Source organism: Trachemys scripta, chromosome 9 (assembly GCF_013100865.1).
Source record: "Trachemys scripta elegans isolate TJP31775 chromosome 9, CAS_Tse_1.0, whole genome shotgun sequence".
NCBI lineage: Eukaryota > Metazoa > Chordata > Testudines > Emydidae > Trachemys > Trachemys scripta.
In genome coordinates this window covers 49,734,332-49,760,924 of record NC_048306.1, presented here as the reverse complement: position 1 = coordinate 49,760,924, position 26,593 = coordinate 49,734,332, and the positions used below count along the sequence as shown (strand labels likewise).

The 26,593-nt window shown below is 47.7% G+C and overlaps 1 protein-coding gene across 1 annotated transcript in view; it reads left to right on the top strand.

Annotated features, from left to right (window-relative positions):
* Nucleotides 1–24,233, top strand: part of SLCO2A1 (solute carrier organic anion transporter family member 2A1) — an 84,417-nt gene extending 60,184 nt beyond the window's left edge. Inside the window, exons 7-14 of the mRNA XM_034782044.1 lie at nt 2,133–2,214; nt 3,618–3,782; nt 4,929–5,118; nt 12,753–12,912; nt 18,732–18,901; nt 20,992–21,056; nt 22,089–22,209; nt 23,220–24,233. Coding sequence (XP_034637935.1) covers nt 2,133–2,214; nt 3,618–3,782; nt 4,929–5,118; nt 12,753–12,912; nt 18,732–18,901; nt 20,992–21,056; nt 22,089–22,209; nt 23,220–23,340 — 1,074 coding nt within the window. The 3' untranslated portion in view covers nt 23,341–24,233. The remainder of the gene's footprint in view (nt 1–2,132; nt 2,215–3,617; nt 3,783–4,928; nt 5,119–12,752; nt 12,913–18,731; nt 18,902–20,991; nt 21,057–22,088; nt 22,210–23,219) is intronic.
* Nucleotides 24,234–26,593: the final 2,360 nt, after the last annotated feature.

Sequence of the window (26,593 nt, the reverse complement as noted above, 5' to 3'; positions counted from 1 at the left end):
GCCTTGGGCAGGCAGGTGGCAAGCTGAGACTTCTTCTTGTCTGCTACTCTGTCCATTTGGTTAACTCATCCTCCCTGCACTCCATCCTGTCTGTACATTCTGTCCACCTGGTGAATCCTTTCACACACTAGACTGGGAACTCTCTGGGGCAGGAACGGTCTTCTTTGTTACTTATCGCTATGGTGCCTAGCACAATGGAGCCCTGGTCCTTGCTTGGAGCTCCCAGGCAGAGGCGACGTGGGGGAGGGCATGTGGGGTCACATGCCCCCTCACCCTGGATTTGCTGTTTGGCTTGTATAGAGCATGCTCACACAGACTGAGCATGCTCAGTAACACCGTTGAAGCTGGCTGCCCTCACTCTGCCCCTCCCCCCCCACACTATCGGCAGGCTTGGGTTGTCTCTGCTACCAGGTGTTGTAATACAAATAATGTACAATAATAATTGGATTTCTTTCCCCACATGTAAGGGACCCTACACTGCACTGGTTCCTCTTTTTTTACAACTAAAGCTTACAATGCATGAATATCTGATTACCAAACTATGTTACGAGTTGGTGATCTCAGTCCACACTCAGCCATTACACTTGGCACCTGGGTGCCAATGTCATCCCACTAGTTGGGCAGGGATCTTGAACCTCCCTAGATTTGGGTCATTTATGTGTATAATGAGAATATCTGGAGCTATACAGAAAACAGTGACATAAGCCCTCCTTCTTCAGGGCTTTAACCAAGCTCAAAATGCTTGGCTTCAGGAAGACATTTTGGCTTGAAGCAGGTTAACCCATAACTGCCCATGGCAGGAGTTCTTCCATCTGAAGCAGCTGGTGCTGGCTACCATTGGGGACGAGATACTGGAGTCGATGGACTGCTTGCATTTCCTATGTTCCTATTTCATTCACCAAGGCTGTCAGTCTTTTATCACCACTGCATTCACTTAGTTGTATTTTTGTGTAAGACACTATCCTCTCCGTAGGAATCGAGGTTTCACTGCACCTTGCACCTGTCTTGTTAGCCTCTTTCCTCCCATCTCCCTGCTATAGCCACCTTGGCATTCCGTGCTTTCTTGCCCCTTCTCTTCCTCCCCTTACAGTGGCATCACCACCCCCATCCTTGTCCTGTTTTCTCCAAGATCATTATCAGGGACACCAGCACAGGGCTCCCAGGGGTAACTGTTCAAAGTGGAGCTCTGCTGTGGGGTACCAGCACCACGCCAAGCTGTGTAACAGAGCTGGTTGGGAATTTTTCCACAATACATTTTTTTGGGTCAGAAATGCTGATTCATCTAAACTGTTTGCCGGAAAGGGCCAGTCTGGACAAATTCCCCATTTTGAGAACAGTTTTTGGGGGGATGGGCGGTAGAGAAAGGTTTGAAATTGTCAGAATGTCCTGTTTTGATGTTTTCGACATGAAAAGTTCCATTTTTTTGGTTTGAAACGGCTCTTCATTTCAAAATTTAAGTTAATTTATAGTAAAAAAAAAAAAATCAAAATTGAAACAAAACATTTCATAATTTTCTTTCATCTGACCCAACTGGAATCTCCCCCCTCCCCAGATATTTGGTTTATGACAATTTTTGCGATTTTTGACTTTTCATCCCAATTTAGGGTGTGAATTTTTTTCAAACTCTCAAAATTTCTCAGACAGGAAAACTGCTTCTCATCCAGCTCTATTCTGGCGCCTAACGGGGGCAGATTTGAGAAGCCGCTCAGATAATTAACTCCTTCACTGCCGCAGGCTGAGCAGGTGCCTCAACCTTGGCGAAAGATCAAAGAGTAGCTTGGCTCCAGCAGGTGGAATGCCAGGACACAGCTGGCAATGTCCAGCTGCACCAGAGAAGCACATCTCCTTGTCTTCCCCTTTATGCACCCTGAGGCACTCCCTACACTGAGCACCACAAGGGCTGAGTTGGCTCTTGTGTCGGAGCAGGCCAGCCAGTGCTTTGGAAGGGGGCAGCTAAGCTTTCTTGATTGTCATGCTGCCATCCGTGCCTCTGTGCGTGACCACAACTGCATGAGAGCTGTCTCTCTGATACAGTTATGGGGTAGTTTCCAGCACCCATCACTCACCTGGAGAATGCCAACTGTCTGCCAGTGCCTCTCGGAGTAAGCTGTTCTTCTCTCTGCTCTCCCCAGGATGCGGGTGCTGAGGCAGACATGCTGAAGAAGATGGAGAAGGCAAAGGCTGAAGAAGTCTCCCTGACGGAGTTCATTAAAAGTAAAGAGCTCCTGTTCTAGACTTTCACTTTAACTGTTTGAGTAGCTGATAGTGCGCTCAGGAACTGGAGTGACTCACACAGTTAGGCAGGCACTGCGTAACTTCCTGGCACATTGCTGCCTACGCTCCTCAGGCCTTGCTGGCAGCACTCGCAGCTAGTCTAATCTGGAACTGAGGGACAAATCTTTCAAAGTGTGCCCAAGACTCATATTCAGTCTTCCTCACTGGCATTCAGAAGTGACTTTAGTCTCCCCGGCTGCAAGTCAATGTGACTTAAGCTCCTAGGGCCCAAGTCTCTTTGAAAGTGGGCCTGCGGCTCCTAAGTCACTTAGGCACTTTGGACAATAGTACCCAGCATGTTGCTCTTACCAAATTCTGCAGGGAATACAAGGTGCAGATTAATGGCAGTAGGCATTAGGTCTACCTTCAAACTTGTAACTGCGATCTAAGCCAGCCTGTTTAAATGTAGCTCTCTCCAGAGGAAAGGGATCTCAGGGACACAAGCGCACTCTGACACATAGCAATTACACGTTGTTCGCAGAGGATGTGCCACCCTCCCCCTGGGGTAGCACACTGCACCACTGCTTTGCTGCCTGGGAGCTTCCAGACAAGGATGTTTCCTCTTCCTCATGTTGACAAATTGCCTCTAAAAAAAGCTGGTGAAAGTTAAGGAGGTGATCAATAGAATGACAGTGGTCCATGAGTAACTTGGGGTCAGTCAGCTGTCTGTGGCATATCGCTAGGCTGGCCAGTCTGATGCAGATCATCTCGTATTGGCCTTTCGGAATAATAAATTACACTCTGTCATTTATTCAAATGAACAAGCAGTTAATTTTCCTTGCAAGCAGAGTCCAGGAGCTAGATCTTCACCTGGTGTAAATCAGCATGGCTCTATTAAAGTCAATGGAGTTTCATCGGTTTACACCAGCTGAGGATTTGGCCCACATTTTAACAAGTCAGCATGACACAGCTAGACAATATTACAAGAAGGGCAGGATGTCCAAATTCAGAAAAACAAAGACACAGAAAGAAGAGGTCGATGGTAGGGCTCAAGGCAGCCTTACCTGCAGGGCCTAATTTCTGCCAAGGCTGAGCCCTGGCACATCTAGGTTCAGCAGTTCATAGCCTCAGCACCTCTGGGCTTGCCGCATCAGTTATGAATGTAAAATAATTGCTTAAGCTCCGGGACCTCTTTCATTACAAATTAAGCACTGCTTACCTCCCTATTCCAATATGACCATTCTTCTGGGAACTGTCTCCAATAGCAGAACCCACATGTGCTCCAGAGGTTCCTGTATTAAGTCATCATAGAAAGGCTGTTTCTAAGCTTTCTTTTCATGGGACGAGCTGTTGGCATGACCTCTTCCTTGATAAATTACTTCTTCCTTCTTGTTTCCTTGTAGAATTCCCTCGGATCTTTCTCAAGCTGCTCCTCAACCCCCTCTTCATCCTCCTGGTCCTGGCTCAGTGCAGCTTCTCCTCAGTAATAGCTGGTCTCGCCACCTTCCTCAACAAGTTCCTGGAGAAACAGTATGGCACCACCTCTTCCTATGCCAACTTCCTCATTGGTAAGACACATGTCCATGTCCCTGTGAAAGGGGGCAAATGGCCCTGAATTCAAAGGGAAGATTTGAAATGCAGCAAATGCATTCACAGATGGGGGGGCATCCAGTCCATGATTTCCACAGCTTTTTAAAATATAAAGAGGAAAAACATGGGAAATACATTCTCCTGGCACTGCAGCTGGGGAAGGATGTAGGCAAGATTCAGAGACCTCCACCTCTCTGGTCTTGAGCCAATACAAGTCGTTTCCCTTTTCCTGCCCTGAATGTTTGTGAGGATGAGGCCATGGTGACCTCATCAGTTGGGCTGTCCATGGTTGACCTTACTGTTAGTGGGCTAGAGGCTGCTCTCATGTACACCATGCAACCTACTGACTTGGGCAGGGCAAAGTCAAGTAGTTGTTTCAAATCAATTGGTTAGAGAAAGTGCGTCAGTGGAAAAGTATCTTACACCAAATTTGACATTCGGTAGATGTGTAAAATTAATGTAATCTCCCTGCCATGGGTAAGATCCTCTGCCACGCTACAGCAAATGGGCTGTCAAGCCAGTTTAACAAGCCACCTAGGAATTCCCCGAGCCTCGAGAGCATCCCTCAGAGGAACAGAGCTGGCCTAATGGTTGTACATTGTCCTCCTTGCAGCCCCTGACTTAGGATCACAGCTGGGGAAGAAGGAGGCATGGCCAAATTGGTGCAAAGGTGCTGCTTAGGGTTTATGAAAAATAGATGTGATATCACAATGAAACTTCCCAGCCTGGGGTCACTAGTGCACACCAGGTACTGTGGCAATTAATTGGCCTCAGGAGATTGAAGGGTCTGTGGTTCTCCCTCCCACCACAAATATCTAGCCAGCTCTGCTCCTCTGAATGTCAGTGCTTTTTCTTTTTTTTAAATATGGAGATATACCTATCTCATATAACTGGAAGGGACCCTGAAAGGTCATAGAGTCCAGCCCCCTGCCTTCACTAGCAGGACCAAGTACTGATTTTTGCCCCAGATCCCTAAGTGGCCCCCTCAAGGAGGGAACTCACAACCCTGGGTTTAGCAGGCCAATGCTCAAACCACTGAGCTATCCTTCCCCCCTACTGAATGGCTCTTGGCCAGGGGAGCTCTTCACATGCACTCATGGCTGCTGCCTCTTCTCTCATTGCAGGAGCTGTGAACCTGCCCGCAGCCGCACTGGGGATGCTTCTAGGAGGAATTATCATGAAGCGCTTTGGCTTCTCCATCAAAGCCATCCCACGGTTTGCACTGGTGGTGCTCCTCATCTCCATCCTCTGCTGCCTCCCCCTCTTCTTCATGGGCTGCCCTACACAGACCATTGCTGGGATATATCCACCCAGGTAATACAGGGCTGTGCCAGTGAGGAAGGCTGGCTGAGACTATAATCCTGCTTGGGCCATTAGAGCGGGTTTTGAACCTGGGACCTTCATTGCTAAAAGCAGGAGCCTCTCCAACTTTAGCCAAAGGAGTTAATCTGTTAACCACCAGCAGCAGTAGACTCTTATCTTCTTACACTAGAGGAAGCCCCAAAGTGCAGAGTGGGAATTAATGTCCACCAAGTACTCAGATTAGTTCCACCTCTCCTTCACTCTCTCCCTTACTCTGCTTCTTCTACTTTTCTCTTCCCTTCCTTCTTTGGCCAATTCTTTTTCTTGCCCTCCTCTCCCCTCACTCAGTCCCTGGCCCAGTTACAGATCACACAGAGCCCACAGCCTTCTGTATGTTTATACTCCAGCCACACTACAGTTTGACCACACCACAGACACTCCACCATACAAGGCCATGGCCACCTATGGACTTCATGTTTGCCACGGGCCACTCAGGAGTTCATGATGAGGAGAGCACAGTGAGGTCTTCCCATAGTCAGACCATACCACACACTGGCTTCCAATCAGGCCTGGCCACTCACTGCTTCGCCTTGTAGCAGTTGCAGCAGGCTCTCCTCCTCACTCGCTCACGTCAGCCAGGTGCAGAGGGAACCAGGCCATCTCCAATGCAGGCTCTCACATATGCAGCCCCCATAGCATTGACATACTCGTTTGCCAGGCAACACTAACCCTCCACGTTGCTCCCTTTGCTACCTTCTGCTCCTTGAGATTGCATATCTTGGGATGAGCCAAATCAATTGTATGTCCCTGCTGTGACAGCGCAGAGTCTCACAACCACCTAGAAGAGGAATGTTATACACCTCCCCTCGGTGGGCTCCCCCAGGACTGACCGAGCAGAAGAGTGTTTGGAAAAGGGCGAGTATCCTGGCTGCCTCTGAACCAGGGGGTGCCACTGTGCAATGGCATCAGCTTCAAAAGGGCACTCTGAATGCTGATTGGCTGACAGGGTTAGCACATCCTGGGAAGTTCCGCCTTTCAGAGGTGGTCCTTCCAGGAGTCTCATCAGAGTATGGTCTCTGTGTCTGTTGGGCATGTGATCTATTTCAGCATCATTTCCCATCTAATCTCTGCAGTTGCTGGCTATAAACATAACCAGTTACTGGGCTCAATACAGGGGTAACTGTGTGACATTCTATAGCCTGGGCTATACAGGAGGTCAGACCAGATGATCATTATGGTCATTTCTGGCTTTAATCTATGTCCATCCTGCTGGGCCTAGATATACCGGCCAGAGAACAGAGAGGGTATACAGCACAGAGCACCCCTTTCCAAACAAGTGCAGTCATAATGTTTACCTGATGGACTCCTGTAACAATGCAGTTCTGGTGGGACCCAACTGAGAGTGCCAATTCAGGACAAAACGCTTAAAACAGGACAGTTACAGCCCAAGGCTGGGGGTTTTCCACCTCTAAGGCAAACCAAACCAGCCAGACTGAGAGGACTTTGGTCTCACCCCACTGGCTAACCACAAGTCACACAAGCAATTCCCTAAGACACTTCAGTTTCCCAGTATCATCACCAGTGCCACTCGTTATGGAGACAAATGGTTATGAAAACCAATACCCCAATAAAAGAAAGATTCTCTCGATCCCAAAGGACCAAGCCCCAGACCCAGGTCAATATACAAATCAGATCTTCCCCACAAATCACGCTGTTGCCAATCCTTTAGAATCTAAAATCTAAAGGTTTATTCATAAAAGGAAAAAGATATAGATGAGAGTTAGAATTGGTTAAATGGAATCAATTACATACAGTAATGGCAAAGTTCTTGGTTCAGGCTTGCAGCAGCGATAGAATAAACTGCAGGTTCAAATCAAGTCTCTGGAACATCTCCAGCTGGGATGGGTCATCAGTCCTTTGTTCAGAGCTTTAATTTGTACCAAAGTCCCTCCAGAGGTAAGAAGCAGGATTAAAGACAAAATGGAGATGAGGCATCAGCCTTATATAGTCTTTTCCAGGTGTAAGAACCTCTTTGTTCTTACTGTGGAAAATTACAGCAAAATGGAGTCTGGAGTCACATGGGCCAGTTCCTGCATACTTTGCTGAGTCTCAAGGCATATTTGCCTTCTCTCAATGGGTCCATTGTATAGCTGATGGTCCTTAATGGGCCATCAAGCAGGCTAAGCAGAGCTAACACCAGCTTGTCTGGGATGTCACCCAGAAGCACAGCATAAGTTTGAAATACAGACAGTATAGAGCCAATCTTCTTAACTTCAACTACAAAATTGATACACACATAGACAGCATAATCATAACCAGTAAACCATAACCTTGTCTTAGACACCCCATTTGACCCCCTTTATACAAGATTTGGGTGCCACTACAGGACCTTGGTTGCAACCATGTTCTATATAGTCCCTGATTATGTCAATAACGTCACAACTCCCACATCAATCAAAGCTACCTCTGTAAATTTCATCCCTACATTTCTAAAAGGGAGAGGGTCTCTGGCTAGCGGAACACCTGCCCAGTCTAAAGGCTGTTAGTACAGCCAGGCGGCTCTCACACTCCTTCTCTTGGAGAATAGCCTCTCTGGCTGTGTGAGAGGGAACTCTTGGCTCTTATTGTCTCCTTTTACTTATTTAAGATAAAGTTGCACTTGGTCTCCATCCCGAGCTCGTCAGTTTCACCTTAATCAGACAATTTCCCAGCATACTGCCAATATCTTATGAAGGGGCTTCCACACAGATGTTTCTCTTGGCCTGTGATAAGCCCTCTGTCCCAGGGGTGCGCTGCTTGCAAACAGGAGGGGCCAGGGGCTGGCCACTTTATCCATTCATTCTCCCCCCTTCATCCTCCCGTAGTTAAAACAAAAACGCTTACATGTTTCTAACCAAGGAAAGCAACACCAGCGCTCGGCAAACAAAACTCTAGGAAATGGCTGGCAGTATTTGTACGGTGCTCGCGAGATCTGCACTGAGTGTACTTCGTTAGCGGTGGTTAATAGTCATTGGGAGTGTTGGCAATTTTAAAAATCTACTAATGATCCCCAAAATATTTGTCCATGTGTGGAGGAGCTCTAATTAGCCATACAGCACAGTGTTCAGCCTGTATTGTGGGGTGGTGGTGGGGGAGCTGGTAAAGGATCTAGGAGACAGGAAGGAGTTTTGTGGGTTAGGACATTGACTTGGGACTAGGAGTCCTGGGTTCATTCTCTAGCCCTGCCACAGGCTCCCGGTATGACTGTGAGCAAATCACAAGACTGCTCCGTGCCTCAGTTTCCCCGATGTAAAATGGGGATGATAGCATTTCCCTACGTCACCGGGGAGTTGTAAGGATAAATCTATTACTGATTATGAGCTACTCAGATACTGCAAGGATGGGGAGATTGGAGAAGATACTCTTCTCTCGGGAAAGTTCCTGCCCGTTGGGGCTATCTGATTCATTCCTATGGGGAAAAGCACATACCTGCCATTCTGCTTCCCGGCACAGAGCAGACAGAGAGGATTCTCACTCTTGGGCCTGAGGCACCAGCCTGGCTGGCTCCAGGCTCCTGCTAGGAAACTAAAAGAAAAGGGGAGAATCCTGGAAGTTGGTCCCATTAGGAAAGGGAATCTCACTTGTAGCCTACTTCTCTGAAGAGCTGGTCCTGCCAAGATTCTCACCCCCGGCTCATAGCTTAGTAGGGTAAGGCTGGATCTTGTGACGCAGGCTTCCATACACCAAAAATTCCCTCTTCGCAAGTGTTTTTAATGGGATCTCCGGCAGGGCAGATTTAGCCATAGGCAGAGAGAGTGACCCGCATCAGAGGCAAAGAGCTCCCCTGACTCTCCCTTCAGTTGATGGCAGGATTTTAGTGGGACAGTCCTGAAAGCCCCCTCTAGCACCTCAATGGTATTTCCCATCTGGGCTGCTTTCCTCAGGCACCTCCCACTTGGAGAGGCCAGGATTCAGAGACAGGAGTGAAACGACTTAGAATGAAATCCTTTGCAAAAGAATCCCAGTCACCTCAGGGCACAGGTACCTAACTCGGTATTTCCATTCCTGCCTCTCACAGGCAGGCAGGGCGTCAAAGGCCTCAAGGCCCATGCCATAGCTGGCTCAGTTCTTCAGTCGAGACATTTAGAAGGCACCAGTCACGACAGCCCCTCGACTGAGCTGCACAAAGCTTTGTGTCCAATATTTGTAAGGCACGGGCCGTGCTTTCATTCAGCACTGTTCTCTGGCTGCTGAAGCCAGACTGACTGCTTGCTTCAGGAGCTCAGGCCATCAGCCTCGGTCCAGCTAAGAATTCGTCCCAGCCTAGAGTTCAACACTGTGTGTTAATTGCGGTGGCGCTGTTCTGAAGGAAGAGAGCAGGCTACTCTGTAGGGGCTGGTAACTTACCTGGAGGTCTCTGAGTACATTACCGCTGCAGTTCCAGGCCACTCACCCCTCTTTGCAGTCTGAGATCAGAGTCTGGACAAGTGAAGCAGAGCGGCAGAGACTTGGGGCTTGCAGGCTCTTTGGAGATGCCATTTGGAGCTATGGGTCAGCACACCTGTGCCCTCTAGTGGTGTCAGAATTCACTAAGATGTTTGTGTATGTCCGGTCGCTGTCGGGGGGGGAGGGGCGCAATCAGCTCAGGGGCAGTGTCTGCTGACCAGGCCCTGGGATTGAATTGCCCCCATCACTTGCTGACAAGTTGCTGTGTTTTGGTGGAAGGCAGGGAGCAGGTGCCACACTGCTGAGAGATATCTGCATGCTGTTGTACACGGGGGAATGGTCCCGCTATTGTGGGGAACTTTCCTGGCTTCTGCACTACCCCGGTGAAGTGGGCTAGCAAAAGGATCTGAGTCCTCACTCCCACTTCCTTTACCCAGAGGCCTCCTTGCCCTTGAGGACTCCCCTTCCACTCTCCTGTCTGGCAGAGTCCTCGTAAACCCTGACAAGGCTGGGCCCGGGATTCCTGGGGGTCTCGACCCCCAACCCTGCTGTGGTCACCCAGGACAGGGGCTAGGGTGTCCCCAGTCCGGGGTACTCTCTTTGCACTGGGCACCTCCCTGACCCACTGATCATTTCATACAATTTAAAGCAAATACAAGTTGTTTAATTAACAATTAATTTAAAAAAAAATAAGGAAAAATGGGAAAAGTTAAAGGAAAACACATCACCCCGCTCTGTGGCAGGGAACATTACAAACAGTGTCTCTGGAACGTCAGGGCAGTTCAGTCTGTTCCTTGTAGGTCCCAGGCTCCTTCTCAGGCCCTGGCTGTGCTACAGAGACGCTGCGAGTTGGACACTTGCTCTGGCAGTGTCCAGCTCTCAGACTCTAGGTGGCAGGACCCTTCTTCCCAGCGTCGCCCCCACCCTGTCAGGGTTACAATCCCCCTCCAAGTCTGGCCTGCAAGGCCTCTTGGCTGAGGTGTCTCCCTGTACTGGGCCCACTGCCCAGGGTCCCCCTCACTCTCCCCAGCTGCTCACCGCACCCAGCTCCAGACTGCTGCAGCCCCGGCTCCAGCTCCACTCAGCCTCAGCACGGCTGCTGCTGCTGCTCTGCCTTCAGCTCCCTGGGCTGCTTCTCTCGCCCCTCTGGCTCTGGTTGCTGCAGCTCTCCTCCCAGGGCAGGTCTGCTCTCTCTGGGCTGTGCTCTGGCTTTGGGGCTGCAGCTCTGCTTCCAGCAGCTTAGCTCGGCCCCACTCTGTCTGACTCAGGCCATTCCAGTTCACATGGAGGACGGGACTCCCCTGACCTCCTGACTCCCTGATTAGCTGGCCCGCCCTGTCAATCAGGCTGACCTGGAGCATTGGCCTCTCCCCATGTTCCTGGGGACTGTCAGTCTCAGGCTCCTGATTTCCCATTGACCCTTCCCCTTTTAGGGCTGGGAGCTAGCCAACCAAAACACCCCCACTGAATGTTAGTAAGGGGGCAACAGTCCCTTTACACTGTGATGCTGTGTATTAAAGTCTGACTCTACCTCATTCCTGCCTTGGAAATGCTGGGGCGAGGTCAGGGAACGTGGCCCTTGGACTCCAATACACTGCCGGGTGGTGGTTTTTAATTTTATGATTTAATTTGAGACCACGTTTGTCATTCCCCAGCTTGAAGGCGTGGGGCTGGAGTTTCTCTGATAATTGTGTAACACTGACAGACTCCAGTCGTCAGCGGACGGGATCGAACCTGGGACCTCTGGAGCTAAATGCATGAGCCTCTACTGCATGAGCTAAAAGCCATATGGCCCTTAGCTACAGCTGTAGAGCAGACTCTAATCGCTGTCTCTCAGTGGTCTTGGTGCCACTAGCTGAGACAGAGCACTACACCCAGGAGGTGTGTGGGTTACAATTGCATTGGAGGAGATGGCAGCTTGGGAGACTACAGTGGAGAACAGTATCAGAGGAGTAGCCGTGTTAGTCTGACTCTGTAAAAAGCGACAAAGAGTCCTGTTGCACCTTATAGACTAACAGACTTATTGGAGCATAAGCTTTCGTGGGTGAATACCCACTTCGTCAGATGCAACAGTGGAGAACAGGCATTTGCCCCTTTGCTGCCATGTCTAAGCAGCCTGGGCAGGACAGGTAGTAAGTGAGTTCCCCACTGCTGATTGTAGGGATCCACTGTACACAGAACCCCTGGCTGGCAGCAGTGGAGGGACCCACAATCCACATTCCTTGTCACTTTGAATGAGGAGGGCAAAATCCTACAGGTCAGATAGGGATTTAACTGGAGACTGTTTCTAAAGAGAGAGAGAGAGAGGCCCCCTTCCACCTCATCATGAAGTCCCAGTGAACTCAATCCACTTCCAGGGCAAGGTTTGGGCTCAGCACTTTCTGGCTATTGTTTGAGCCACTCCAGATACTGTCTCTTCTCCCCAGTGGCTCCCTTAACCTGCTCTTCTCCTTCCCCTACAGGTTGCTTGGGTCAAATCAGGCTAGTCAAACTCTTTCTATGGTCTGATGTCTATTGGCCGATGCCTTACATTGCTCTGGAAATCTTCCCCACCTCAGTGCCAGCAGCCCATGAGCAGTGGAAAATCCCTTTACCTGGAAAGTCCCAGGTGACTGTTAGCTATTTGCTGCAGGAAGTAAAGCATAAGCAGTCTCTCCTGCCATCCACCATGCCCCAGATTTGACTGAGTGTAATCCCTGAAGATGGATTACTGGGTCATATGTTACTGCAGAAATTTACTGCTCCTCTGTAGTGCTAAGGAAAGAAAAATCAGTGTAGGGATTTTTGTCCTGTGAAGTTTAAATGCAGCCCTTGCCTCAATTTGTGTGTTCGAGCTAGCATGCTTCCAGTTTCAATTCTGATTGAACTGATTTCCCCCACACACACACTTCCGATTTGGGTGTTATGTGGTTTCAGACGGAGGCCTTAGCCCAGTTAAATTTCTAGCTATCTGATTATTATTTTTCCACCAAAAAAAAGTGTGTGAATGTTTGTTTGCGTGCACATGTGAGTAATTACTGCTAAGTTCACTGTAAACCTTAGCAGTACCTGCCGGGGCATAGGAATCAGGCACAAGGCCAGGCTACTGCATGGCAGTGGCCCAACACAAACAGAGACAGGGAAATTGGTTAATCACGCATAGAATTCAACAGGGTGGGTTTTTTTCCCTATCCTTTTTTATTTTATTTTATTTTATTTTATTTTTTCCATTTTCTTGGCAGTACATCAAGTTCCCAATCACAAGCTAAGTGCCCCACTGGATGCTCCTGCTCAGAGAACCTCTTTCACCCAGTCTGTGGAGACAATAACGTGGAGTATATCTCTCCCTGCGATGCTGGCTGTACGGATTCCGTTGTTAATTCCTCCACTCCCAAGCACGTGGTAAGTAGCGGCAACTTGGATTCCAGGGGCTGGGGAGATGACACACTGCTGAGCCATCTGGCCAACAAAGTCACATTGATGGGCTGGAATCTAAACTGTTTTCTGGAAGCCCATAAGATCAGGTGTCAGGAGCCACCTCTAGCTATGGTGGTCATTTTCTCAGAATCAAAACCCACGGTGCTTTTGCGGTGACATTGTTGCGGGTTGCAAAACAGTCCCAACAAAGGGCACTTCTCTCTAAGTGTGCATTGGTATTGCCATGCCAGCTTCTGACTCACCAGTAGCATGTGCATACTTCTCTGAGCGCAGGACTTTCCCCAGAGCTTCATGTTTGGAATAAGGTGATCACGGAACACTTGGACAAGTATAATTAATTTTGCCTCAAAGCAAAAGAAGAGCTTTGATGAGGCTTGCAATCATTTGACTTTCTTCCTCTTCACACCAAACATGATTTATCACCTTGGATGCCTGTTCTTCTGGATTATTGGTTCCAGGTTAAACACTGAACAAATTCTGCTTGGCATAGCGATACATCTCAAACAAGCATTGTGTAGCTATTAAAAATGTCTAAAGTTTTAATCAAAGCAATGAAAAATGTAGACATTTTCAACGTCCTGAAAGCTGAACAGCCCTAATCTTTTTATTCTCTCCTTGTATGGAAGCCATTCCATACCCCTGTTCATCTTTAGTGTCCTTCTCTGAGTCTTTTTCAGTTCCTCTGTGTTCTTTTTGAGATGAGGCGACCAAAACCGGACACAGTATTCAAGGTGTGCGCGCACCAGGACTTTATATAGAGGCATTATGATAATTTCTGTCTTATTTTCTATCCCTTTCATAATAATTTCTAACATACTATAGGAGTTTTTGACCACAGCTGCACATTGAGTGGAAGTTTTCAGAGAACGATCCACAATGACTTCAACATCTTTCTTGGGTGGTAACAGCTAATTTAGAACCCATCATTGCATATATATGTATAGTTGGGACTGTGTTTTCTAATATGTGTTACTTTACACTTATCGATGTAGAATTTCATCTGACATTTTGTTGCCCAGTCACCCAGTTTAGTGAGATCCTTTGTACCTTTTCACAGTCAGCTTTGGATTTACCTATCTAGGACAATTTTGTACCATCTGCAAATTTTGCCACTTCACAGTGCACCCCCCTTTTCCAGATCATTAATGAATATTTTGAACAGCACAGGCCACAGGACAGATCCTTGGGGGACCCCGCTATTCACCTCTCTTCATTGTGAAAACTGACCATTTATTCTTACCTTTTGTTTCCTTGTCTTTCAATCAGTTACTGATCCATGAGAGGACCTTCCCTCTTATCTCATGGCTACTTTGTTTCCTTAAGAGCCTTTGATGAGGGACATTGTCAATGGCTTTTTGAAAATCCAAGTGCACTATATCGACTAGATCACCTTTCTCCATGTGCATGTTGACTCCTTCAAAGAATTCTAATAAATTGGGGAAGTTCATTACTTTTTAGTTTGTCAGTCTGTTCTAAAACCTCTTCTATTGACGCATAAGTCTCTGACAATACTTCAGATCTATTGTCCAAAAAGAATAGCTCTGATGTGGGAATCCCCTTCACATCCTGTGCAGTGAAGATGGATTCAAAGAATTTATTTAGCATCTCTGTGATGACCTTGTCTTCCTTGAGCGCTCATTTAGCACCTTGATCGTCCAGTGGCCCCACTGATTGTTTGGCAGGCTTCCTGCTTCTGATCTACTTACTTTTGTTGTTGTTGTTGTTACTGTTAGTTTTTGTGTCTTTAGCAAGTTGCTTCTCAAATTCTTTCTTGGCCTGTCTTGTTACACCTTTACATTTTATTTGCTGGAGTGTGTGCTCCTTCCTCTTTTCCTCATTAGTATATGACCTCCAAATTTTAAAGGGCACCTTTTAGCCTGTAAAGCTCTGCTGTTTAGCCAGGGTGGCATTCTTTTGGTCTTCCTGCTATCTTTTTTCATTTGGGGTATACATGTAGTCTGAGCCTCTATTATGGTGTTTTAAAGTACTTTGCCTGCTGCTACAACCTACAGGTCTGCCTGGGAGCAGCCATGCCCCAACTCTCCACCTGGCGGATGTTAGCAATAGCTCACTTGAGACACATGAGGTTCTGCCCCTGAGGTCTGATTGGCAGCATCCCAGCATGGCTGATTGGCCTGCTGGCCCCGTTTGAGCCAGCAGCAGGAAGTTATTTGAACTAGTGGGCTCCACCCTGCTCTGGACTCTGTGCCTTGTGCTTCCTGCTTCCCCCTCCTGTGTCCCTGGCTTGATCTTCTGGCCTACTGACCCACCTGGCCTGTTGGCATCTGACTTGTGGTTCCTGACCTGCAGTTTGTCACCTGCCTCTGAGCCCCTGGTTCCTGACACGTGGGTCGGATCTCCAGTTTGTCTCCTGCTTCTGACCTCTTGAAGTCCTGACCCAGCTGGCTCTTGACCCCTGTCTTGTGACTGTGGACTCTGGTTCTGACTGCTAGGTCTGCCGCCCATGACCCAGCTATGACAGGCATTTTACCCTCCTGACTGCTCTCTTTATTTTCCATCTAACTAGCATCCTCATTATTGTGTAGATCCCCTTCTTAAAGTTAAATGTCACTGGGGTGGGGGTTTTGGTGTACTTCCTCCCTACAGGAATGCTAAATGTAATTACATTATGGTTGCTATTACCAAGTGGTTCAGCTATCATTACCTCTTGGACCGGATCTTGTGCTCCACTTAGGACTAAATCAGGAATTGCCTCTCCTTTTGTGGGCTCCAGGATTAGCTGCTCCAAGAAGCAGTCATTCATGGTGTCTAGAAATTTCATGTCTGCGTCATGTCCTGAGGTGCCATTTACCCAGTCACTATGAGGATAATTGAAATCATCCATTATTATGACATTTTCTGGTTTTGTAGCTTTAACCTTCCTAAGCATTTCACAGTCACTGTCGCCATCCTGTCAGGTGGTCGATGGTATATTCCTACTGCTAGACTCTTATTATTCAAGCATCAAATCTCTGTCCACAGAGATACTATGGTTCTGTTCGAGTCATTTCCGATTTTCACCTTATTTGGCTTTATGCTGTTTTAACATATAGTGCCACTCTCCCACCAGAGTAACCTACTCTGTCATTCCTGTATATTTTATACCCTAATATTACTGTGTCCCATTGATTATCCTCATTCCACCAAGTTTCCATGGTTCCTGTTGTAGCAATATCCTCATTTAATGTTAGGCACTCTAGTTTACCCATCTTAGTATGTAGACTTCTCGCGTTTGTATATAAGCATTTGTATGTTTTATCAATATTCAGTTGGTTATATTTAAATGGATTTTTCTACATTTGACTGTTCCTCACTAGCTCCCACCTGTACTTTGCCAACTTCTTTCCTATCCTCTTTACTAGGCTGTGGAGTTTCCACTTTAATGAATTTATCCCTGAGGGATGTCTCCGCTTGAACCGGATGCTCCTCTGCACCTGTCCGCTTGCCCCAGCCCTTAGCTTAAAAAATTCTCCACAACCTTTTTAATTGTACATGCCAGCAATCTGGTTACGTTTTGGTTCCTGTAGAAGCTCCTCCTTCCTGAAAAGGTTCCCCAGTTCCTAATAAACCTAAATCCTTCCGCCCTACACCATTGTCTCATCCATGCATTTAGACTTTGCAGTTCTGCCTGTTTTACTGACTCTGCATGTGGAACTGGAAGCATTTCAGAGAATGCTACAAGGGAGGCCTTCGACTTTAATCTCTTACCTAGCAGCCTAAATTTGGCCTCCTGGTCCTCTCTCCTGCCTTTCCCGATGTCATTGGTACCTACATGTACCATGACCACTGGCTCCTCCCCAGTACTACCTATAAGGTTATCTAGATGTCTCATGAGATCCATTACTTTCACATCCGGTAGGCAGTTCATCATGCCATTCTCCTGGTCATCACAAATCCAACTATCTATGGCTCTAATAATTGCTTCTGGTACTATTATGGCCTGTCTTATCTTAATAACTGGGTTCCCTGTCCTGGAGGGATATCCTCAGTGCAAGAAGATACCATGACATCATCCAGAAGGTGAGTCTCAACTATGGGATCATGTCCCTCCGCTCCAGCTTGATGATCTTGCCGGCAAGTTAAAGAAGTATGGGCTGGATGAATGGACTATAAGGTGGATAGAAAGCTGGCTAGATCATCAGGCTCAACAGGTAGTGATCAATGGCTCCATGTCTAGCTGGCAACTAGTATCAAGCGGAGTGCCCCAAGGGTTGGTCCTGGGGCTGGTTTTGTTCAATATCTTCATTAATGATCTAGAGGATGGCGTGGACTGCACCCGCAGCAAGTTTGCAGATGACACTAAACTGGGAGGAGTGGTAGATACGCTGGAGGGTAGGGATAGGATAAAGAGGGACCTAGACAAATTAGAGGATTGGGCCAAAAGAAATCGGATAAGGTTCAACAAGGACAAGTGCAGAGTCCTGTACTTAGGACGGAAGAATCCCATGCACTGCTACAGATTAGGGACCGAATGGCTAGGCAGCAGTTCTGCAGAAAAGGATCTAGGGGTTACAGTGGACGAGAAGCTGGATATGAGTTGACAGTGTGCCGTTGTTGCCAAGAAGGCTAACAGAATTTTGGGCTGTATAAGTAGGGGCATTGCCAGCAGATCGAGGAACGTGATCATTCCCTTCTATTTGACATTGGTGAGGCATCATCTGGAGTACTGTGTCCAGGTTTTGGGCCCCACACTACAAGAAGGATGTGGAAAAATTGGAAGAGTCCAGCGGAGGGCAATAAAAATGATTAGGGGGCTGGAGCACATGACTTATGAGGAGAGGCTGAGGGAACTGGGATTGTTTAGTCTGCAGAAGAGCTGCTTTCAACTACCTGAAAGGAGGTCCCAAAGAGTATGGATCTAGACTGTTCTCAGTGGTAGCAGATGACAGAACAAGGAGTAATGGTCTCAAGTTGCAGTGGGGGAGGTTTAGGTTGGATATTAGGAAAAACGTTTTCACTAGAAGGGTGGTGAAGCACTGGAATGGGTTACCTAGGGAGGTGGTGGAATCCCCTTCCTTAGAGGTTTTTAAGGTCAGGCTTGACAAAGCCCCGGCTGGGATGATGTAGTTGGGGATTGGTCCTGCTTTGAGCAGGGGGTTGGACTAGATGACCTCCTGAGGTCCCTTCCAACCCTGATGTTCTATGATTCTATGATCTCCTGCCCTGTGACTTTCATCCTCCTTGACACACGAGCTGTCAGACAGGAGGTGGAACCACTCTATGATGTCCCTAAAAGTCTCCTCCCTGAACCTCTGTCCTCCTATGCTCCTCCAGCTCAGCCACTGTGGCCTTCAGAGCCTGTACTCTTTCTCTGAGAGCCATGAGTTTCCTGTACCTCATGCACACACACGCCATCTGCCCACAAGGCAGATAATCATACATATTGCTCTGAACACAATAAACTGGGTAGCCCCTTGCCCTGCTGCTGGTTTCCTGCACTGTTGTACTCTTGTGGCTTCTTTATGTAGCCTAAATTTTGGATATGTTTTTTAGGTGTTTTGTTTTTCAGTAGGACTTTTAGTAACTGTGTGTGATCTAGGTCTTCCTGGGCTATGCTAGGTTCCTGTTGAGCAAGCATCACTAAGCACTGAATGATGACTTCACAATATTATTTTTTTAATATTGGCCATATTCTTCTCACTCCTACCACTGAGGCCAGTGCCATTACTCCATGGAAAACTGGTGGGAGAAGAGAACTGGGATGGTTAGAGTCCCAAAAATTCTGCTCCAGATACACTGATCTCAGGAGATGTTTTACTGTCCTTTTTTAATGCCCTAAACAGATCTACGTGAACTGCTCCTGTATCCACACCAAGAATGGACAGTCCTCAGCAAAGACAGGTTCCTGTCAGGTCAGCTGTTCCCATTTACTTCTTCCTGTCATATTCCTCATCTCGTGTGCTGCGCTGATAGCCTGCCTGTCTCACAATCCCCTCTACATGATGGTATTACGGTAAGCAACAAAGTTCAGTTTCATGGGACCTCATATGAAGTATCACATGCAAAGCACTGGCAAATTTCCTCTCCATCTGTGACCAGTTCTCCTCCTTGTTCTCTCCACACGGGCTGCCTCATTCCTGACTGCCTGGGGTGACACACCCCTCCTTGCCTATGTATAATAGTCTGTGACTGTTTGTGGCACCCTACATGGACTTTTGAATTGGAGCCCGGGGAGGGCAGTTGGAGAACTCTTTCTCTGATGTGGTCTGCCGGATGGGGAATTGGGGATGCTATTCCGGCTAGTGGGGTGAGTGTCTGTGTGTGGTGGGGGCTCTGAAAGAGTTAGACTTTATGCGGCTGCATGGGTCACACAGCCTAGGTCTATCACTGGCAAGAGGCAACTAGGAGACTGGGGTTGGTATGTTGTCTTTTAAAGAAAGGCCAGGAAGTATGGGCCAGGTCTTCAGCAGGTGCTGATTGGCTGAGCTCCATGGAAGTCAATATCAGAACTAAGGGATATCAATGGAGCTACATGGATTTATGGCAGCTGAGGATCTGGCCCTGTATCTTCTTAGGCTCGCAAGCAGAGGTGAATTAAGACTAAACCCAACCCAGATCCACCAACTTTTTGGACCCCCTTAAGACACAGGGCTCCCCAAGAGCCTCTTCCTCCTAGCTGAATGCAGCAGCCCTTGCCTCTTTCTCATTCCTCCGCCCTTCATCCCCATCTCCCCGCTGCATGCTCTTCAGCCCAAAGCTACTTTCTTCACCAGGTCAGAACTCACCTATCTCCTCCAGTCCTGTCCAGAGACCCAGATTTCCAAAAGAATAGCGTCCTTCATATGCTCAAGGAAGGTGTGAAATTGCTGCATGGCCCCAATGGAACTTGCTTGTTAGATATCTGAATATACTAAGTCATTGGACCAAATTCAGATGTGATGTAAGTGGTGGTGTAAGTTACATTCCACTGAGTGGATGCAGCAGTAAAATCAACCAAGAGGCTGTGGAACTCCTCCCACTCTTTACCTTCATCGCGTCTGCTGGCTGCCTTTCCTGCTACTTCCCCTTTCTGTCCTTGAGCACATCAGTTCCTTCCACTCACCACCAAGGAGTGACTTACATCACCAGCGAGCTGAGCAGCATTTGTCTTAGAAACAGGTTTCTAACAAGAAAACCGCCTTGTTTCTAAACCAAGTTTTGCAAACATTTTTTGTTTTGGATGACATTTTCTGAGGGGGTTTATGAAAAAACAGAAACGGAAAAAAATTCAGTTTTCAAAAACAACCAATATTTCAAAAACTGGAAAATGTTTGTTTGGGGTGAGGTTTCTGAAAACCAGAAATACTTCAGTTTTCAAGATCCAACAGGTTTTGGGTTTTCATAGAACATGGAACTGGAAGGGACCACTTGGGCCACAGTCCAGTCACCTACTGTCGCAGACGTGTAATCTGTCATATAATGTTTTCATATAGTTATCAAGCTCCATCTTAAAGATAGTTGGGTTGCTTCCCCCTCTCTTTGGTTGCTTCCCCCACTCTTCCTATTGGAAGAATATCCCAGAACCTCCATCCTGTGATGGATAGAAACTTTCTCATTTCCAGCCTAAATGTACTCACAGCCACTTCATACCCATTTGTTCTTGTGCCAATATTGTCTGTTAGATTAAATAGCTCTTCTCCCTCCCAGGTGTTTACCCACTAATGAATTTATAGACAGCAATCAGATCCTCTCTCAGCCCTTCGTTTTCAGTTTTTCATGGAAAAATTCTGCAAAATATTTAGGGGGAAATATTTCTCCTTTCTTTTGATTTTTTTCATAGAAAATACTTACCATTTTCCAGCCAGCTCCAGTCACCAGTGACGTCCCCTCTGAATCTGGCCAATTCCCTCAGGAATTACTTAAACATCCCTTTCCCCCACATCTTTCATATCAAGAGAAATCTGGCTTGACTGTATCTTTAAGCTTTGCACATCCCATGAGATGTGGTGAGCCCCAAGCCACCGGAATGCAGATTCCAACCTGTTCATTATCTGCACAGGGCAATACATCAAAAATGACGAGTCCAGCTTTTGGATCTGATCTTCTCTAACTTCTCCCCTACAGGTTGGTGAACCAGGATGAAAAGTCATTTGCTATTGGAGTCCAATTCTTACTGATGAGACTTTTAGGTGAGTGTCTGTCTGACTCCAGCTCCTTGTACAAGCCTCCAATTATTGCACAAACTGGGAGGAAAGAAGCAAGCTTGACTAAGCCCTGGCTGGGATGATTTAGTTGGGATATCTCAGTGGTTTGAGCATTGGCCTGCTAAACCCAGGGTTGTGAGTTCAATCCTTGAGGGGGCTACTTAGGGATCTGGGGCAAAATCAGTACTTGGTCCTGCTAGTGAAGTCAGGGGGCTGGACTCGATGACCTTTCAAGGTCCCTTTCAGTGCTAGGAGATAGGATATCTCCATTATTATTATAAAAAGGTGCAGCCGCTATCATGCAGCCAGGAAAGGAATGTAGAGCCCAATTCTCTTTTATACTGACCCTGCTTTACACTGCTGTGCGGGGCAGATCTTCAGCTGGTGGAAATCATCAGACCTCCCTTGACTTCAGCTGAGGATCTCTCCCACCAACGTCAAGCAGCTGTAAGAGGAGTGTAAGTGTAACTGACGTCCGTTTCAAGGCCCCATTAGTGGTGCGAAGTAGGTAGCCACTGACAGAAGGCTGGGGGAAAGCAAAAATGGAGGGGTCAATTTCAGTGACAGGTTAAAGTGAAGAGGAAGGTTTCAAGTTGAGCTCTGAAGAGAGAGTGACTGGGACTGAGGCCAGTGCATGCTGGGATGTTTTTAGTCAGGCGTGCAATTGTACACTTGCATGCAAAATGACGTCCTCCCTGTGGCATGACCTAGCAGTAAGCCACTGACTGAGTTCCAGCTACAGGGACCAGACAAAGCATAGGCACCATGGGAGAGTCCTGGCATGGCGCCCAAGCAGCTGGGTTGGCTTATAATGGAAAGGGTGCTCCAGATGGGGTAAAGCAGATGCAAAGTATCAGGCCTGCCCCCAGGGGGAGCAGGATGCCAGGCTGGGTTTGAAACACCCTCCCTGCAAACAGGAGAGGGAATTTAAATAGGCAGCTATGTCTATATTGCGGGGCAAGGAGTGTGACACTGGTCTCACATGCTTTCTTCCCCTTCTCCCCCTGGCCATGGCAGCCTGGTTGCCTGCTCCAGCTCTCTTTGGTGTCATCATTGACTCCTCCTGCCTCCACTGGAATAAGCAATGCAGCAAGCGAGGATTCTGTGCCTACTACAACAACGACTTCCTTCGTAGCAGGTACTCAGAGCCAGCTCTCCTGGGGACAAGCCCATCCCCGCCTTGGAATGGGTCAGGCTGGTGGTTCTCAGGGAGCCATACGTTCCCACTGCCTTCAGAGCACCAGGCCCTGGGGAGTCCATTTTGACAGCCAAGCGGTGGCAGAAGGCGGCATTGGGAAGGGGGTTCCTGAGAGTTTTTCTCTTTTCAGTTGGCTCAGAGGATTGAGAAAGACGTCAGCGGGGGCGATCAGGCAACTGGCTGCATGCTCAAGATAGTCCAGGGACTTGGGGGCAGGCAAACCAGATCAAAGGAGGGGATTGAGAGGAGACTATGGGAGAGGAAGGGCATGTGTGAGCATGGTCTGAGCACTGCTGCTACTGTAAATAGTGGGATAAGCCAAAGACCCTACCCCTCAGCAGTGTAGAGATGTTCCTCCCTCGCTGGGTTGCTAGATGTGAGGCAAGTAACCTGTCTCCTGCCTGGGTTATATTTTAGCTGGAGGGATTTTCTTTTAGGATAGGCTAAAGTGTAGCTAGGAGAGGGCTCCGAGTTAGGATGACCCCTCTCTCACACACAGAGCGCTGGTCTCATTGCAGAGCCCCCCGTGCAGCACAACTAACTATCAGAGCTGAACAGTTAGTGGTGTTATTGGTGTCCCAGGAGGTCTGAAAACCCACCGTTGAGATGGGGCAGAATTGTGGTAGGTGCTGGCCATGCAGGAGAAAGTCCCTGCACTGAAGAGCTTCCAGGCTAAACACACAGATGTTGGGAGAGGCAAACAGGGGAGCCAGGAGTTGCCCGAGGTCACAGCACTCAGTGGCAGAGCCAGGAAGCCACCGCCCTAGCTATGGCACTGCACTGCCTCTCCTCGGTCAGCTTGCAGACTCCAAAGGTTCAGCAGAGCTCGGGGCTCATTCCAAGAGAGCAGCAGGGCCATCTTAGCGAGCACAGGGACTGGCCCCATCAGATCGGAGTTTGTTCCTGGCAGTTTCACACTCCTCTTTTTCTCTATTTCTTTCTCTTGCCAGATACATAGGCCTCCAGATAGGGTATAAACTTCTTGGCATTCTGCTGCTAGTCATCATCAACTGGCGGGTGAAGAAGAACAAGGAATACAATGTGCAAGAGAAGGCAGCTGGCCTGGTCTAGCCATGCCCTGCAAACGGACCCACAAGCGCACCCTTCCTAGCCTGTCCATATTTACTACCAGTACTTAGTCTTTTAGTTGTATTTTGTAAGAAAACAACTCCATATTAGCGGCTGAGCTCTGAGCTCCACTATGCAAATTGCTCTGTAACCCAGCTATGCAGACCATGGCCAGACATTTTTGCACTTCCGAGGAGAGGAATGGAGAACAAACTGGGCTTTCGGGGGCCAACCGTTTACCATAAATGGCCACTCAGTGTTACAAAGCAAAGTGCCCTCAAGGGGTGCCAGTGTGGATTTCCTAGGACACGTGGAAAAGAAGAGCCGATGGCTGAGAACCCATTTGGGATCTGAGAGCAAGGTGTTCTCCGGCAGAGCGTCACACATCCCCAAAGAAAAGGGGATGTTCTTTTTGTTTTCCAAAGGAGAAATAGAAGAGGGGTCTGGCCTGTGAGGAGGAGCCCCTGGACTGCCCCAAGAGCATCTATCCTCTTGGAAGACTTTGAACATGCAGGAAAAATTCTACTTGGGGTAAAGCTGTTACAGCTGTGAAAGCCGTGTGTATAGGCTGGGGAAGAGGGACAAGGATCGAGAGCCCTGTCCCACCGCTCCAGAAATTCCTGTCCACCCACTGTGTCTGTTAAAGAGCTTGCTTCAGTCCAATGTATTCTATCCCATGCCATGTATGCTATACCTGGCCGGGCGGGGGGACCAGAGGAGGGAGTGGGGGCCAGTCATGGCATTAGCATCAAAGAAATGTAGTCTCTGCTCAGAGATCTTTTTCCCTCCCCCTCACACGCAGGCCAGCGTGGACACAGGTAGATGAACTGTATGAAGTTACTGCTAGTAGTTTACTGTGCAATGTCACGTTTTTAAATAAAATCCACGTTTACTACTCTCGGGTGCTTTATTGAATGCCCTGTGGGAGATCTCCTTTCCTTTCCCCTGGGCTTTGCTTGTTGTGCTGATGGACTCAGATCCTGGGAGGTGCTGAGCAGCACCTTTCACTGAAGTCAATAGGAAGGGAGGACCCCATCACCTCACAGGATCAGGCCCACCTTGTAGCCTGTTTTGGGGTGTGTTAGTAGTGTTGATTTAATTTATCAACTTAATTTAATTTTATTGAATTTTAATTAATTAATAATATTAATAATTATTATTATTGATGTTAATTAGTATGGGTTTAGGCTTGCCAGTTTGTTTGATCAGAAGATAAAGTTTGTCCTGAATCAGGCTTCACAGCGTTTATAAAAGGACCTTCGGGGGTAAGACAGGAAGCTCATACAGAGACAGTTATCGTCATAAAGACTTTTTATTAAAATCAATGAAATAGTAAGCAAATGGTAAAACAGTGAGAATTACAGAGTTACAGTTGTATCACAGTTATTCAAGAGATACATATGATAATACAATATTATGTGCTGCAAACGTTGGTTAATACTCACACCCTGTTTTGATAAACTGGTGCTGGAAGATACAGGACCTCTGGCGGTTCTGGTTTCACACTTCTGGCAGAGGAAGCTAATGCAAAGAGCTGTTAAAGCTGTTTACTCTCTAACTTAACTCAATAAACCATAAACTGAAATAAAGTGTAGGGAAACCAAGCTTAGCCTAGTCCCCTTAAAACTTAAAGTTTGAAAAGAAACAAAGTACGGCCTATTAATAGTTAATAGCCGTCGTGGATGGGTAACCTTGATACGTTGTTGAAGATGGAGACAATGAACAGTAGATAGGTGGATAGATTGCATTGCATCTAAATGGCGAGATGAATCGCCTTTTTATAGGGCATTGGTTGGAAATCCTTCCTCTTATGCCCAAATTTCATCCTTCTCCCACAGAAATATTAGGGTACACTTACCCCATAGGCTAGTATGTATGTGCGTATGGATGACAGGTATGTGCGCACTTGTGGTGTACTTGTTAAGTCTGTAGGTACAACTTTGAAAAATCCCCTTTGCCATCCTTCATTGTCTATTGGTCTAGGTAAAGGTCTCTAGACTCCTCTGCATGGGTGTTTTATCTATTTATCTATATAGGTCATATTTACTTTTCTGGGTAAAGGGTCCCAATATAGATATGCTAACTTTGCCTTAGCTTAACATACAGGGTTTTGGCCTGTAGGTCTCTTGCATTACAGCCAAACTTATTTTTAATATAAATCTATAAACCTATTATATCAAATCCTCAAGTTTATAAGATATATCTATGCAAGCAAGCTGATTAATCCTTAGGGCTACAACCTGGGGTGTTCTATTTCCTGGGCAGACAGTTCTGTGTAAGAAGGGACAGAATTAACCCAAAGGAAGCTCATTGGGAGAGTTCTCATTGAGATCTGAGTATGCGCAGCACGGGCCTGCTGGGCATGGAGAGGTGGGAGCAGTTTCTTTTGGCACCACAACTTTCAAGCTAGGGCAGAGGTTCCGTAGGAGACTTCAGCGAAGGGCTAGTCTATACTTGTGCACTTCCCAGTCTCTGCTTCCCCACATTCTCCAGCTTGGGGTCAGAGCTTCTTCCCGCCCCCCAGTCAAGAACAGGCTGCAGGGGCCAGACTTTCAAGTACCCCCTCACAGGGCCAGATTTTCTGCACATTGATTGCTGGGCTCTTTGGAAAATCTGGCCCCTGTTTAGGTGCCTAGAGGGAGCTCAGCTCTTCTGAAAATTTGGGCCCACTGATCTGCGCTCAGCACTCGACAGCTTGGCACTGAGCTCTCTGGAAAGCCTGGTCCCACATGTCCTAGGAACCATGGCCTTGTGATTAAGGCACAGCTGAGTAACAAGACCATCTGGGTTTCATTCCCAACAGTGCTATGGACCATCTGACCTTGGGCCAACGCTTTCAAAAATGGCCACTGATCCTGAGAACCATGACTTGAGATGCCTAGAGGGGATCGATTTCCAGCCTTGGGAAGTCAGTGAGACTTGGGGCTTGGTACTGGGGACAGTGATGGAAGCAGAGTCATGCACTTCACCCTTAGATTTATTTTGGAATGGAGGATGGTGAAGAAGCAGGCAGGCACGATGATAATACACGAAGAGGTGTAAGCAATACCTGCTTGGGGTGGTAGTTAACCCACCTCTAGTTGTGGCTAGGCCAGCTAGAAGCCAATGAGCCTGCTCCTGGTTTGGGTAAGTGATGGGGCTCTTTTAGCTCAGGCAGTAGAGGCTCATATATTAAGATCCAGAGGTCCCAGGTTCAAACCCTGTGCCAACAACCCACCCAGAGGCATCAGCACTATGCAGACATATGCTGAATGAG